Genomic DNA, 17202 nt, shown 5'->3' with positions numbered 1-17202 from the left:
AGTTGGCAGGTAGTTCAATACATGTTAAATATGTTAAAAATACATGTTAAATCCAATATATGTACACATATTTATACAGTTATTTTGCTGCACAAGAAAAATCAGATCAAGACAGAAGAAAAAGAAAAATAGAAAGAAAACAAAATGCAAGCAAATAACAACAGAAAGAGTGAGAATGCTATGTTGTGTTCTACACTCTGTTCCTATGGTTCTCTCTCTGGTTGTAGATGGCTCTTTTCACCACTGAACAAGTTTGAATCATCGCAATGTTGAAGACAGCCACGTCCATCAGAACTGATCATCATATAGTCTTGTTTGCTATGTATAATGATCTCCTGGTTCTGTTCATTTCACCTAGCATCAATTCATGTAAGTCTCTCCAGGCCTCTCTGAAATCATCCCGCTGGTCGTTTCTTACAGAACAATAATTTTCCATAACAGTCATATACCACAACTTACTCAGACATTCTCTAACTGATGGGCATCCAGTTTCTTGCCACTACAAAGAAGGTTACCACAAACATTTTTGCATATTGGGTCCCTTTCCCTCTTTTAAGATCTCTTTGGGATATAATCCCAGTAGAAACCCTGATGGATCAAAAGATATGCACAGTTTGATGATTTCTTGAGCATAGTCCCAAACTGCTCTCCAAAATGGCTGGATCTGTTCATAGTTCCACCAATACCGTATCAGTGTCCCAGTTTTCCCACATGCTCTCCAACATTGGTCATTATCATTTCCTGTCATCTTAGACAATCTAACGGGTGCATAGTGGTATCTCAGAATTGTCTTAATTTGCATTTCTCTGATTGATAGTGATTTGGAGCACCTTTTCATGTGACTACAAATAGTTTCAGTTTCTTCATCTGAAAATTGTCTGTTCATATCCTTCGACCATTTATCAACTGGAGAATAGCTTGAACTATTATAAATTGGATCAATTCTCCATATATTTTAGAAATGAGCCCTTTAGAAATCAGATCCTTTGGATGTAAAAATATTTTCCTAGTTTATTACTTCCTTTCTAATCTTGTCTGCATTAGTTTTGTTTGTACAAATACTTTTTAACTTAATATAATCAAAATTATCTATTTTATGATCATTAATGATCTCTAATTCTTTGGTCACAAATTTCTTCCTTCTCCACAAATGTGAGAGATAAACTATCCTATGTTCTTCTAATTTGTTTATAATAGCATTCTTTACGTTGAATCATGAACCCATTTCTACCTGATCTTGGTACATGGTGTTAGGTGTGGGTCTATGCCTACTTTCTCCCATACTAGTTTCCAATTTTCCCAGCAGTTTTTGTTAAATAGTGAATTCTTATCCCAAAAGCTGGGGCCTTTGGGTTTGTCAAATACTAGATTGCTAAAGTCATTGACTATTTTGTTATGTGAACCTAACCTATTCCACTAATTAACTTCTTTATTTCTTAGCCAATACTAAATAGTTTTGATGATTGCTGCTTTATAATACAATTTTTGATCTGGCACAGCTAGGCCTCCTTCATTTGCTTTTCTCATCATTAATTTCTTTGAAATTCTTGATCTTTTGTTCTTCCAGATGAATTTTGTTGTTATTTTTTCTAGGTCATTAAAATATTTTCAGAGGAGTTTGATTGATATAGCACTAAATAAATAGATTAGTTTAGGTAGTAGTGTCACTCACTCTATCCAAGAGCAATTGATATTTTTCCAATTGTTTAGATCTGACTTTATTTGTGTGGAAAGTATTTTGTAGTTTTGCTTATATATATATATTACATATATAGTTCCTGACTTTCCCTTGGCAAATAGATTCCCAAATATTTTTATACTACTGACAGTTATTTTTAAATTATTAAAAAAAATTTAAATATTTAAAATTTCTCTTTAAAAGAGAAAGAGAATTTCTCTTTGTATCTCTTGCTGTTGAATTTTGTTAGTGATGTATACAAATGCTGATGATTTATGTGGATTTATTTTGTATCCTGCAACTTTGCTAAAGTTGTGGATTATTTCTAATAGCTTTTTAGTTGATTCTCTGGGGTTCTCTAAGTATACCATCCTATCATCTGCAAAGAGTGATAATTTGGTTTCCTCATTACTTACTCTAATTCCTTTAATCTCTTTTTTCTTCTCTTATTGCCAAAGTTAGCATTTCTAATACAATATTGAATAGTAATGGTGATAGTGGCAACTTTGTTTCACTCCTGATATTATTGGGAATGGTCCCAGTTTGTACCCATTATATATGATGCTTACTGATGATTTTAAATAGATGTTACTGACTGTTTTAAGGAAAAGTCCATTTATTCCTGTACTTTCTAGTGTTTTTAATAGGAATAGGTTTTGGATTTTATCAAATGCTTTTTTTGCAGCTATTGAAATAATCATATGTTTTTTTGTTAATTTGGTTATTAATATAGACAATTATGCTACTAGTTTTTCTAATATTGAACCATGCAGGGCTGGTTCTGGTATAAATTCTACTTGGTCATGGTGTACTGTCCTGGGGATTTTTTGTGATCTCTTTGCTAATATTTTATTTAAGATTTTTGCATCAATATTCATTAGGGAAATTGATTTATAATTTTCTTTCTCTGTTTTTGTCCTACCTGGTTTAGCTATCAGTACCATGTCTATGTCATAAAAGGAATTTGGTATGAGTCCTTCATACCCTATTTTTAAATATAGTTTATATATTATTGGAGTTAATTGTTCTTTAAATGTTTGGTAGAAATCACATGTAAATCCATCTGGTCCTGGGGATTTTTTCTTAGGGGGTTGATTAATAGATTATTCTGTTTCTTTTTCTAAAATGGAACTCTTTAAATAATTTATTTTCTCTTCTGTTAATCTGGACAATCTATAATTTTGCAGTCATTCCTCCATTTCACTTAGGTTGTCAAATTTATTGGTATAAAGTTGGGCAAAGTAGCTCCTAATTATTGCTCTAATTTCCTCTCCATTGATGGATAGTTCTCCCTTTTCATTTTTGAGACTAACAATTTGATTTTTCTCTTTCTTTTTTCTAATCAAATTAATTAAAGATTTATCTATTTTGTTTTTTTTTTCATAAAACCAACTCTTAGTTTTATTTATTCAATAGTTTTGGGGTTTTTATACTTTCAATTTTATTGATCTCTCCTTTTATTTTTAGAATTTCAAGTTTGGTATTTGATCGGAGGTTTTTAACTTGTTCTTTTTCTAGCTTTTTTAGTTGCAAGCCCAATTCATTGATCTTCTCTTTTTCTATTTTATGCAAGTAAGCATTTAGAGATATAAAACTTCCCCTTATTACCACTCTGGCTGCATTATCCAATTCATTTCTAATGCTAAATAGAACACTTACAAGAACAAAGCTCTTGGACATTTCACCAGACCACCATCCAACTTGACATTGTCATTGACATTGATTAGTGATAATTCATTAGGAACCATCTTGATTTGTCAAGTATAAAGTCAGGAATGTAATGAATAGACCAATTGAATTCAATCTGAAGAGTACAGGATTTAAATCACAAATTGGAGGTACTATAAAGGGAAAATGTCATTCTTGATGGTATCACTCCTGACTCAGGAAGAATCATGGTCAACTCAGGCAAGTTTTGGGAGAACTTTAGTGTGGAAGAGTTTAGGAAACTCAACTCTGCCCCATCTGGGGAAAAGAAGGTTCTTTTCATACATTTTTAATGGAATCATGATATCTTAGAGTCCTAATTAACCTCAGAAGTAATCTATCCCATTCCATGCCTATCCCTGACAAGTACTCATCCAAATTTTAAACAAGAATTCACTACCTTATAAAACAACACACTTCTTTTTTTGACAGCTTTAATTGCTACCATGGTTCTTCCTTATACTTACATCAAGTTCAAATCCACTTTTATGAAATTTCTATCCATTGTTGCCAGTTCTGGTCTTTGGAGTCTTGCAGAACAAATCTAATGTCCTTCTAAACAAAAGTCCTTCAAGTTTTTAATGACAACTATACTATCCTAAATCACCTTTTCTCCAGATCAAACATTCCTGTTTTCTTCAAAGGACTTTTACATACTGCATAAAGATAAATAAGTCCCAACTTCTTCAATATACTCACAGTAGGAATGGCACAGACCTAGAAACAAATGCCCACCAATTGAGGGATAAATAAACAAATTGTGGTACAAATTATAAGCAGTTTAGGTGGTATCATGAACAGAGCTATGAATCTGTAATCAGGAAAACAGAAAGAGAGAAAGAGAGAGAGAGAGACACAGAGAGACAGAGAGAGAGAGAGAGAGAGAGAGAGAGAGAGAGAGAGAGAGAGAAAGAGAGCAAGAGAGAGAGAGAGAGAGACAGAGACAGAGAGACGGGGGAGGAGGGGAAGACAGATATAATTATATGACCCTGGGCAAGACACTTAAGTTCTCTGTACCTCATTTTTCTCATGTGTAAGGTGGGGGTAATAATAGCACTCATCTTCCAGAGTTGTTTTGAGAATCAAGTAAGATAATATATGTAAAGAACATCACTTAATGACTTTAAAGCACTATATAAGTGTTAGCTATTAGTCATTGTACTAAATCTAATAAATGTACTGATTGTACTAAATGTACATAAATGTAATAAAATATTAATGTATGCTAAGAAATCACCATTATGAAAAATTCAGAAAAGCAAAGGAAGCCTTCTATAAACTCACATGGAATACAGTAAATAGGATCAGGGGAAAAATATGCCCCATGACTGCAAAAATATAAATGTTAGAAATAAGAACAATAGAAACAAAATTGAATGCTATATAATTACAATGACCAATTTTGTTCCTGAAGAAGAGAGGAGAAAATTCACTCCCTTCCCTTTCTTACCTCAGTAGAGAACTAATGATGTAGAACATTTCACATGATATCAGTCCTGTTCACATATATTTATTTTGCATATAATTATATGTGTACATGTCATCTCTCCTAATACATTACATTAGTAAGATCCTTGAAATTTGGATTATTTTAGTCTTTGTATTTGTGTTCTCCAACACCAGCTTCTAGGATATAGTGGATGTTTAATAAATGCTTGGTAATTGATTGATTAATTTAATTCTCTGTTATAACAGATGAGTTCTTGCATTGGGAAGAAAGAAGAACTATTTTTTGAAATTAAGGTAAATTAAAAACAATGTTATAAATAAAAAATTTTAAATATATCTCTGTAGGGAGAAGAAGGGAAAAGTGAAGGAAGAAAAAGAAAAGACAGAAGTGAGATAATGGTGAGAAGAAGTCATGCAATTAGAGAAGTGCTTAAAAAGAAAGAAATACAGGTAATAATTAGTGGCATATTTTTAAATCTAAAGACACAAAAGAATCAGGAAGGTTCATGATTTCAGGACCTCAGGTTGAGAGTCAGAGATATTTTTTAGCAAAGAGTTAGTGCTCTGTAGCCAACATAAAAATCCCCTAATTTTGAGAGAAGGACCTGGTATTTGAGGAAGCTGATCACAGGGTAAAGAATCCCAGAATCTTAGAACTGGGGTGTAAGGGGACCTAAAGCTCAATTTGTTCAACCTGTGTATAAGCTGGAATTCCTTCTATGCCTGTGCAAGTGGTTATCTAGCCTTACTGACTGAGGTTGCTCAATTATTATATACTGTATAAAAATAGAAAAGTCCCATCTTTTGAAACCCAGGCTGGAGTTCAATATCCTTCACTGGAAGTCATATTCTGGATTTGTATCATAACTCAACAAGATTCCTGATGGTGGAGCTATCAGCCAGGAAAATCCAACGCATACCCCCTCAACCTCCTAGGGTTCTTAGTTAAATTCAGATAGATTAGCTTGGGGTTCACTCTGACTGAGATGAGCTGAACAGATTTCTTGTCCCAACCTGCACCCTAGTGTGCTAATTCAGAATTTCTATTACTTCTTCCCTTGTGAATAAACCCTTGAAATAGCACATAAAATCCTGGATATGTATATAGTAAAGAACAGGTAGCAAGGAAGGAAGAAGGGAGAGACAAAGAAAAGGAGAGAAAGGGGAAAGCAGGAAGTAGGAAGGAATATAGACAGATAGGAAGGAAGACAGGAAGGTATGAAAGAAAGGAAAAAGAGAGGGAGGGAGAAAGGGAAGGAAGAAGGAAAGATGAAGGGCAAGGAGGAAAGGGATGGCAGGGGAGGGGAGGAAGAATGGGAGGGAGGAGAGAAAAAAGGAAAGAGAGAGAGAGAGAAGAAGGAAGGAAAGAGGAAGAAAGAGTTATGAGGGAAAGGAAGGGAGAGGAGAAGAGAGGAAGGAAAAAAGGGAAGGAGGAAGAAGGGAGAAAAGGAAGAAGGAAAAAAGGGAGGGAAGAAAGAAAGAAGGAAGAGAGGGAGAAAAGGAAGAAGGAAGGAAGGGAGGGAAATGAGCAAAGGAAGAAAGAAAGAAGGGGAAAAGGGAAAGGAATGGAAGAGATGGGGGAAGGAGGAAGGAAAAGAGAAAAGCAGGGGTGAAGTGAGGAAAAAAGTAAGAAAGAGAAAAAGGAAGGAAGGAAAGAGGAAGGGAAGGAAAAAAAGAAGGAAAGGAGAGAAGAAAGAAGAAAAGGAAAGAAGGAAGGAGGGAGGGAGGAAGGGAAAGAAGGAAGATAGGGAAGAAACCAGTTTATCAATTTCCTCCCAGAAACACAGTGCCTACTCTTTAATGCAGAGGTTAGAAAAATATGTAGAGGAAGAATTGAAAATTTCCTGATTTCCTTAGGAACTGAGGCTTTCTTTAAGCTTTTAGTCAGTATACACTCCAATGGTTTTCCTGATCCTTCAGGCTGTCCCTCAGTCTAGAATCCTATCCCTCTTTTTCCTGTTTCAGCCTTTCCTTATCATGCCCCTCAATAACTACTAACTGAGTAAGTTGATGCTATGCATCCAATGATTCTTGGGTCCTCTACAACTTTAAGTTTCTTTGACTTTTGGGATGAGTTAGGGATCTTCTACTGGTCCATACTCCAGAGGTACTTCTAGGTCTTAAGTAGGCTCCCTTAAAATAATTCTCCTCCCCTTCCTCCTTCATTTGTAGATAGAATTCTTGGTCAAATACAGGTTGAACTAAATCTCAGAATATGGATTCATTACTCAGTTTTCTGTGGATCCCTGGAATGTATTTCTGACTCCAGGCCAGTAGGTCCCTCCAAATTCCTCCCATTACTATTGCTCTATTTTCTGGATCCAAGCAAAAGAAGTCTAAAGTTGTCTTCCATATGACCATCTTTCAAATACCTGGGGACAGCTATCACATTTCCACTGAGTTTTCTCTTCTCCTGCCTAAATACTGCCCATTACTTCAAATAATCCTCATTTTATATTGCTTTTGGTCATCCTTTCTTCTCTGGATGTGCCCTCCCAGAAACACTATTCCTTTCCCAACTCCTCTTAATTCTAGTATCTTCCCTCTCTTGATTTATTTCCTTTTCATCCTATCTATGGTTTGCTTGTTGTCTTCTGCATTAGACTGTGGGCTCTTTGAGGATAGGGAATGTCTTCTCTCTTTTTAAAAATCTTCAGCACTTAGCACATAGTAAGCATTTAACAAATATTTAATGACTGGATGATTGATTGACATGAAATTGTGAACTTAATAGGGGGACTTTCTGCATTTTTATCTGCTTAGGATAGTGTCTGGCATATAGTAAGCACTTAATAAATTGCTGATTTGATTTGACATTGCTGAAGGTATTTGGGGACCAACAGATACAGTACCAGGTCTGGAGTGAGGAAAACCTGAGTTCAAATGTGGTCTCAGACACTTAGTAGCTGTGTGACCCTTCCAAGTTCCTTAACCTTATTTGCCTCAGTTTCTCATCAATTAAATGAACTGGAGAAAGAAATAGCAAAACTCTGATATCTTTACCAAGAAAACTCCAAATGGGGTCATGAAGAGTTGGGCATGACTGAAATAACTGAATAAAAACAGCAGGTGAAGGTATTTGGACAGAGGCAAAAAAATCCTATTAGAAAAGCTGCAAAGGATTTAATCAATCAATCAATATTTATTAAGCAGTTATGACATCCCAGGAACTATATTCAGCACTGGGAATACAAAAGAAGACAAAAAAATCCCTGGCCTTAAGAAGGTCAAGAATCTAAGAATCAAGAATTTAAAGATTCCTAGAAAGGATGGAAGTTAGACTAGATGACCTGTCAAGACTATTCCAGCTATGATATTCTCAGATTCTGTGAGATTATGACTATGGTTGTCATAGTTTATAGTTCTTGAATTCTAAAGCTGGGCTTATCTGGGTCCAAAACTTTTTTTTCTTTATTTTTTTTAAAAATCTCATAAGAAAACTACCATTTAGCTCTATCTTTTTGCTTTATTTCAGTACTTTGATGGATCCGTGCCCTCATCAATGCTGGTAATGCTTCTAACACATGCAGAATGAAATTCACTCATACTTCTCATCACTAGGGATCTTTTGCCTTTCTGACTGGATGTTTCCTTAGTGAATGCCTTCTAAGTCACTTCTTGCACATAAGTGGTCAATGGTAACTTGCTGCTGCCTACATATGTCCACCATGTCTCTCCCTGCCCTTTGGATCACTGGCAGTTTTGCTTCTTAAGAGAGTATGATGTTCAACTGGGAAAACATTTTCTTTTCTTTTTTTTTTTAATTTTTATTTAATAATTACTTTATATTGACAGAATCCATGCCAGGGTAATTTTTTTTACAACATTATCCCTTGCACTCGTTTCTGTTCCGATTTTTCCCCTCCCTCCCTCCACCCCCTCCCCTAGATGGCAAGCAGTCCTAAGTTGGATATGTTGCAGTATAGTCTAGATACAATATATGTTTGCAGAACAGAACAGTTCTCTTGTTGCACAGGGAGAATTGGATTCAGAAGGCATAAATAACCCGGGAAGAAAAACAAAAATGCAGATAGTTCACATTCATTTCTGGGAAAACATTTTCACAGTTAAAGGTTCTGATAAAGGCCTTATTTCCAAAATATATATAGAGAATTGGCTCTAATATATAAGAAATCAAGCCATTCTCCAATTGATAAATGGTCAATGGATATAAACAGACAATTTTCAGATGATGAAATAGAAACATATGAAAGAATCTTCCAAATCACTATTGATCAGAGAAATGCAAATTAAAATAATTTTGAGATGCCACTACACACCTCTCAGAATGGCTAAGATGACAGGAAAAAATAATAATGAATGTTGGAGGGGATGTGGGAAAACTGGGACACTGATGCATTGTTGATGGAGTTGTGAACGAATCCAACCATTCTGGAGAGCGATCTGGAATTATGCCCAAAAAGTTATCAAACTGTGCATACCCTTTGATCCAGCAGTGCTACCACTGGGCTTATACCCCAAAGAGATACTAAAGAAGGGAAAGGGACCTGTATGTGTCAAAATGTTTGTGGCAGCCCTGTTTGTAGTGGCTAGAAACTGGAAAATGAATGGATGCCCATCAATTGGAGAATGGCTGGGTAAATTGTGGTATATGAATGTTATGGAATATTATTGTTCTGTAAGAAATGACCAGCAGGATGAACACAGAGAGGACTGGCGAGACTTACATGAACTGATGCTGAGTGAAATGAGCAGAACTAGGAGATCATTATATACCTCAACAACAATACTGTTTGAGGATGTATTCTGATGGAAGTTGACCTCTTCGACAATGAGAAGTTCTAACTCAGTTTCAATTGATCAATGATGGACAGAAGTGGCTACACCCAAAGAAAGAACACTGGGAAATGAATGTAAACTGCTTGCATTTTTGTTTTTCTTCCTGGGTTATTTATACCTTCTGAATCCAATTCTCCCTGTGCAACAAGAGAACTGTTCTGTTCTGCAAACATATATTGTATCTAGGATATACTGTAACCTATTTAACATGTATAGGACTTCTTGCCATCTGGGGGAGGGGATGGAGGGAGGGAGGGGAAAAGTTGGAACAGAAGTGAGTGCAAGGGATAATGCTGTAAAAAATTACCCTAGCATGGATTCTGTCAATAAAAAGTTATAATTATTAAAAAAAAAGAGAGAGAGAGAGAGAGAGAGTATGAAGTTCCATGATTCATAGATAGATAGTCTCACCAGGAAAACAGTCATATTGGGAAGATGGGTTTCAGTGAACAGAAATAATTTGGGATCAGTGATAGCTCTATGCAGGAAACTGTTGTCTTCTTCCTATTCAAGTCTAGGGCTAGCCATCTGCAGTTTGCTAAAGATACAACAGTTGGAGTAGAAGATCTCTGAGATCTTGTATTCCAAATCTGAGAGGCCATGATGCTGACGAAGCATCCAATTATACACTAGGGTTGGTTATCCACCAACCATATCCATTCCAATCCAACAAACACTTATTAAGCATCTAACATTTATAAGCCATTGTGCTAGGATAGGAGATGCAAAAACAACAACAAAAGGACCTTCTTTCAAGGAGCTTACATTCTTTCGAGGGAAAACAACACACATGCCTCTGTGTGTGTGTGTGTGTGTGTGTGTGTGTGTGTGTATGTGTGTGTGTAATGTTTGGCTAACATTGTAAACTCTTTGAGAGAAGGGACTCTCTCTGCTTCTGTATCCTTGGTACCTCGTACAGTGTCTGACACATAATAATAATAAGCACTTAATAAATGGTTGACAACTATGAATTCCACATCACTTAAGATTCCATGTGGATTTATGCATCTATATATAGAACATACGTGCATATTATATTGTATAAATAATGTACATATGACCACATATATGACCACACAAATAAAAAGTTTACATGTTGGTGGTAATTGTCACCATCTTCTTACTAAGCTTCTTTTATGATAATATAAATTTCTGATTCTTTTTTTTCTATTTTCTTGGCATCTTCCTGTCTTTATGATTCTCTGGAAAATTGAGCCCCTTGTGTCTTCAAAATCAGGTTGCCTCCAGCACAAATTCATTCTGTTTGTACTTGGTCAGATTCATCTGTTCTGTCTGAATTCATGTTGTCAAATGTCATTTCATTTCCATCTCCTCCTATGAATTGGGCACTGAGGTGTTAGAGTACAAATGTGATTGTTTCACTTTCATTGATGATGAGTCTTTGATAACACTGGTTGGTCTGGTATGTCCATTTATAACAGCCCTTCACAGTTTGGTAAAGCCTGAGATGGAGCCCCCTCCTCATTGCCACTTTCTAGAGTTCTTTCTTCCTAAGAAACTCATCCTCTAAGAAATTGCCCTTGATTTCCTCCCCCTAGAAATTTCCTCTTTTACTTGACTTCTTTGTGTATGAATTATCTTCTCCCCCAACCCCACCTCCAGAAGTCTATAATCTCTGTATAGGTATGAACTATTTTATATTTTTTTATCTTTTTAACCTCAGCGTAAAGAAATCAAGTCAACAACCATTTATTAATCGGTTATTATATGCCAGACACTGTTCAAAGAGCTACAAAGAAATTGACATTTATATGAGTTAATTGAATTTGACACACAAGAGTCCTCAAACTTTTTAAATGGGGGCCAGTTCATTGTCCCTCAGACTGTTGGAGGGCGGGACTATAATAAAAACAAAAACTTTGTTTTGTGGGCCTTTAAATAAAGAAACTTCATAGCCCTGGGTGAGGGGGATAATCGTCCTCAGCTGCTGTATCTGGCTCACGGGCCGTAGTTTGAGGACCCCTGCCTTAGCATCATAAATTTAGAACTGGATAAGTTCTTGAAATCATCTACTCCAATCTTCTCATTTATAGGTTACAAAAAAACAAACAAAAACAAACAACTAAAGCCACATTGCTAAGGCCAAGAAGTAAAGTCATTTACCCAAAATCTCACATTAGATAATAAGCAGTATAAGCAAGATTAGAGCAGAAATCCTTTGAGTACAAATCTAGCTACCTTTATTTTTTTTTACTTTAGTTTATAAATGTTCTTTGTTGGGACTCATATCATATCAAGCTATCTACACAGTTTTAACACATTGTAGGGAATTTGTTGAATTAAAGATTTTGTGAAATGAAATTGCTTGTGATATCCTGTTATGGCATCTTCCTCTGAATTGCTTCACAAATGAGTTTGTGTATGGAGGTACTACACCTCTCGCCCTGGCAAGGAGACTAAGTCCCTGCTGCCTGAAGGAGATCCTGAGTTTCTACATCAGTTACAACTTTTCTATAATATAATGATAATCCGGATCATTTCTTTGGCTGGGCCTATGGTGGAGCAGAGAAAGGAACATTCATCAGTGGAAGTCTTCAAACCATATTCTATACTTCATAGTTTTGTTGAACATTCTGTTCTACTGAGATGTGAAGAAGGCATTTGCCCAGTATCATATAGTTCATGTCAAAAGTGGGACATAACTGATTCTGAAGCTGGCTCTCTTCTCTTGTCTTTCTTTTTATCTCTTTCCTTTTGCTCTGAATCAATTACTTATTCAAATAGGTCAAATAATAACTCACATGAATATATCATTTTAAAGTTTGCTTGGCATGAATACATTATCACATTTGATCCTCACAGCAACCTTGGTGAGGTAGGTGATATTATTATTCTCATTTTATACATATTTTATACATAAAGAAACTGAGGCAGACAGAGGTAAAATGACTGATCAGTGTCTGAGGCAGGAATCAAACTCAGGTTTTTCTTACTCCAAGCCCAACATTTTATCCACTGCACCATCTAGCTGCCTTGGAAGGCTCAGAATTACTGCAATTACATGGACCATCTTCATTGATTGAGCATTGATTTAAATCTTTTCTCTAAAAGCTGAGTCGTTGACCACACATTAATATTCAAATCTGAAATGACTCTCATGTCAACTTCTGACGCCTTTCTTGACAATATTTGTAATGTGCAGATAGATGTGCAGCTTTAGAGGAATCTACAAGCCTTATTGATTTTTATTTATTAATCAGGAAGCATTTTTCAAGATAATTTGTACTCTTGTTAGGTGACAAAAACAGGTGGTACAGTGGATAGAGTGCTTCCGATATTTAATAACTATGTAACTCTGGACAGGTCATCTAACTCATGTCTGTTTCCTCACCTGTAAAATGGAGATAATAGCTACTTCTCAGGTTTATTGTGAGGATCAAATGAAATAAAATATGTAAGATATTTTGCTCTTTATTCAGAGTCTTAAAATGCTATATATGTACTAACTGTTATTATTACCACAACTCTGAATTTGTATTTTCTTCTAATTTGTAATTCTTCTAGGAATTTTTCTAATTCTTCATTCTCAGCAACAGCTATTGGTACACAAGTTTCCATTGTCAGGAGACAGTGAGATGTGTGGTGGATGGAACATCAACCTTGGAGACAGAAAAACCTGAATTCAACTCTAGTTAGCTGTATGACTGCCCTGCCCTCTCCCCTCAAAAAAAAAAAAATCCATAGTCTCAATGGGATTCTTTTTTTTTTTTTTTGATAATAGCTTTTTATTTTCAAAATACATGCAAAGATAGTTTTTCACATTCACCCTTACAAAACCTTGTGTTCCAATGGGATTCTTTTTAAGCTAATGGTCACAGTGGTTACCACATATGGAGAAGACTGAGTATTCCCATCCTCTGGGTGCATAAGGAAACCAGCTCAACCAGCCATTGAATCAATGCTTTAAGGGGAACCTGTGAGCTGTCTTTCTATCAAGTTTCAACTTCCTCATGCTTTCTGGCTTGTTTATAATGAGAATGTCAATGGCAATGTGCTCGGGTTCCTTCAGTTATACATCAACTCACTGGTTGTTTGGAAAAGATAGCACAGGTATAGCAACAACAGTTAAATTAATGTTTATAAACAATTTAAGAACAAGAGATTTTATCACCCTTTTCACTTTATCACCTCTAATAAAAGGATTTTATCAGCCTTTTTCTTCCCTTCTACCAATTGCCCTTATCTCAGAGGACTAAAGTAAGGATCAAAAGAAATGATATCAATAAAAGAGCTTAGCCTGTGTCTGGCACATAATAGGTTCTTAATAAATATTTCTCCCTTCCCTTAAATAATTCACCTTGATTCAACTAGACAGTATATATCCAAAGGAGAATTTGAACCTGACTTGAAGGCTATCACTCCAATCTAAACTAGACTATACATAGCTACTGAATATATTCAAATTCTTTGATTCCATCAGTAATTACAACCAGAAAATGCCTCACTTCCTGGAAAGTCTCCTACTAACGAGTGCCTATAGACACAGCTCTACATGTAAGAGAATCACCTCTAAACCATTCGCTGGTCTTGTTCCATGCCGAAGTCCCCTCCACTTTGCTCCTCTTACCTGTCTGGGGAGATGGGTATCCAAACTGTTGAAGGTCATCAGCTTCCTCTCGCCTTCGAGTGTCTGTGGACCTCAAGGACTGACTCCTAGAATTATATCTTCCACTGGCTATTTGGGAGAAGAAATAGAGAGGGAGGGAGAAGCAAGAGAAGATCATTATAATTCAAGTTCCAACCTCGCTTTCCTCCATGATATTCCCTCCACCCAGACAAGGAGAAACCATGTCTTATTCTCATAACCAAAGCTCCCTGAGATCAGGACTAGGGTTTTACATCAGACCTAGTATTTCCCAAGGTCAAAGATAGTATATCTTCTTAGACCAGAAACTCCCTGAGGTTGGGGGCCTTGTTTTCCTTTAAATCATACCAAGGCCTAGTATTTCCCAAACTCCTCTTGACAAGACTTGCTGAGTCTATTGGCCTCTGACCAGGAAGGTTCATAAAATTCAAGAAAAGAAAAGACAAAAGCCCACATAGTGACATTCTCATTATAATTTGATTTAACATTATGAAAGAATTTTAAAAATGCATGAAGTCATTAAGGTTGATTATTAGAGAAATCTCATAAGCTGGGATTCTGGGCCAGGGGGGAAAAGGAGCCCCTTTGGGAACAGATTTGCTCTAGGAAGACCTCCTATTAAATCCAGGTCTCAAAAGATATAACCTGGTGTGATGGAATGAGCCCTGAACTGCAAAGCTTTTTAAACTTTGGTTCACAAGCCCACATGGGTTCTCATAACTGAATGTGGGGATAATTTATATATTATCAATATTATGATTTATTATCAGTAAATTTGTATATTTCTTTTATATATCTATATACTAGAGGTCATGTAAAAATTTCTCAGGTAAAAAAGGGTCACAAGTAGAAAAAGTTTAAGCTTGGCTTTGGTACATCTAGGTTCCAAGATTATCTAAGTCATTCAAGAGAATCCTAGAATATCAAGGCTGAAAGGAACCTCAGAGACCATCCAGAACAGGAATTCTTAACTATTTGTATCTATGGAGCCTTCAGATGGTATAACCTGTGGATCCTTTCTCAGAATTGTGTTTTTCAATGCATTAAAAAAAACATATAATATAACAAAGGAAACCAATGCTATTGAAATATGGTTATACAAAAAAAATTTTTTTAAAGCAAGCACAGATTCCAGGTTAAAAACTCCTGATTTAGTAAAAGTATTTCAAGGAAAAAGAGAGACTCCTAGTGAGGAAAGCTTTTGGCCCCAGTTTACACAGATTGTTCATTTGGAGCCAGTGTGAGACAGGGATGCTCCTGCTTCTGGCACTATCACTGATGGGTATAGTCTGGAATGGGTCATATGCTTTCTCTGAGATCAAGTTTCTTCTTCTATAAAAGTAAAAATGTTAAACCGAAAAATGATGTCTGCTATTTCTTCCAGATCTCTTATTTGCTAATGTGAATAATCCAAAAATCATTTCAGGGATGGGAGACTTTTTGTCTATTGTCAAAGGAAGTTAACATTTTATAACCTTAGGGCTCTAAAATTAAGACTGGATAGATAAATCTGTGAACAGAGATGCTGGTTAACGTCTAGGAGTGTTGGACATGGAATTTGTTTCCCACAGATAATCCATAAGGTGTTTAACACACTCATGCATAATTGAGAATTAATAATGAAAGAAGACGCTATCCCATTATTATTATTGAAAAAGGAAGCTGCCTGGGGAAGAGGAAGAGGGGAAGCCCAAGAATCATTCTTCAAAATAAGGATAGGCTTAACATTGGTTTTCTAAATAAAAGAAGATAATAACCTAAGAGGCAACACGATGCGTTGAAAAATTCGCTAGGTCTCAGTTTCATTATCTGCAAAATGATGTATTTGACTTAGCCTTTCAGGTCCCTTTTATTCTACTCAAGAAAATTCAAGATTTGGGCATCTGCGTCATGGCAATGTCTCTACTCCCCTTGGAGTCATCCCATTCGCGTATGGGGTCAAAATTTGGCATTCTCAGGCTAAAATGTTCTGATCCCTTTCTTGTCCCCAGATGTCTCTCCATTTCCTAGCAATTACTGCAATATTCTCAATGTCCTCTAATCCCTTTCACACATTCCAACATTCTGCAGGTCCTCTTTCATGTTCCACAGCCCTGTCCCAATGTTCCATAATCCAGGCCCAATATGTCAGCCCAGAGTTAGCATTCTGCAACCCTTCCTTCAGACTGCATTGCCCTGTCCCAGCAATCTATATTTCCTGCCCCAATATTCTTTAACTCCTCTGTATCCCACTTTCCAGTCCCAATATTCCAGCACCAAGAACAAACAAAAATCATATCAACCTTCACCATAAAGATCTAGCTTCTAGTTAGACAAACAGCCAGCAAACCTCTTCCTCCTCTCCACACCCTGGAATCAGAGTGTCTGCAGAATGTCCCAAACCTTTCATTCTCTGCCTGAAATTGCTTCGCCTTCCTATGTTCTACCTCATATTTCCCAACTGTCTCTATTTATTCAGTAATTGTCTTAAGGGAAGGTACTGGACCAAAGCTGAAAGTGTCTGAGTTTTCAACTCCAAATGCTGCTTTCATATGAGAAGGAAATAAGGAAGCCCAGCTCCTCAGAATGTACATTAATAATAGTTCTCATTTGTACTGTATCCAGCTTCATAATTTACAAAGCACACCTCTGAGGGAGATCTTGAAGATTTTATTTTCCTCATTTCCCAAAAAAAGGAAACAGAAACCTAGGAAGGTTATGGGGAAGGAAGGTAAATCGAGGCCCACAGTGAGCTGAAAGGGATGAAGGGAGGAGCACAGGGGATAACTTACTATTGCACGCCTTTCTATTGCACAAGCGACCCTCCTCAAGGACACCCTCACAAGCAGCACCATGGCCAGGAAGGGCCAGACATGTCCTCTTCCGGGTCTGGAGTCCTCCTCCACAGTCCCGAGTGCAGTCTCCCCACAGGGACCAAAGGTTCCAGCCACCTGGGCAGCAGAAAACAAAAATTTAGAAGGCT

General features: G+C 36.4%; 1 protein-coding gene across 4 annotated transcripts in view; it reads right to left on the bottom strand.

Annotated features, from left to right (window-relative positions):
* The window catches only part of ADGRB1 (adhesion G protein-coupled receptor B1), a 263708-nt gene that overhangs the window by 159032 nt on the left and 87474 nt on the right, over nt 1-17202 (bottom strand). For all 4 annotated transcript variants that reach the window (XM_051971170.1, XM_051971169.1, XM_051971172.1 and 1 more), the window contains exons 3-4: nt 17012-17170; nt 14223-14330 (exon numbers count right to left, since the gene is read on the bottom strand). In XM_051971170.1, coding sequence (XP_051827130.1) covers nt 14223-14330; nt 17012-17170 — 267 coding nt within the window. The remainder of the gene's footprint in view (nt 1-14222; nt 14331-17011; nt 17171-17202) is intronic.

Source organism: Antechinus flavipes, chromosome 1 (assembly GCF_016432865.1).
Source record: "Antechinus flavipes isolate AdamAnt ecotype Samford, QLD, Australia chromosome 1, AdamAnt_v2, whole genome shotgun sequence".
Lineage (NCBI taxonomy): Eukaryota > Metazoa > Chordata > Mammalia > Dasyuromorphia > Dasyuridae > Antechinus > Antechinus flavipes.
This window is presented reverse-complemented; position numbering and strand designations above follow the sequence as displayed.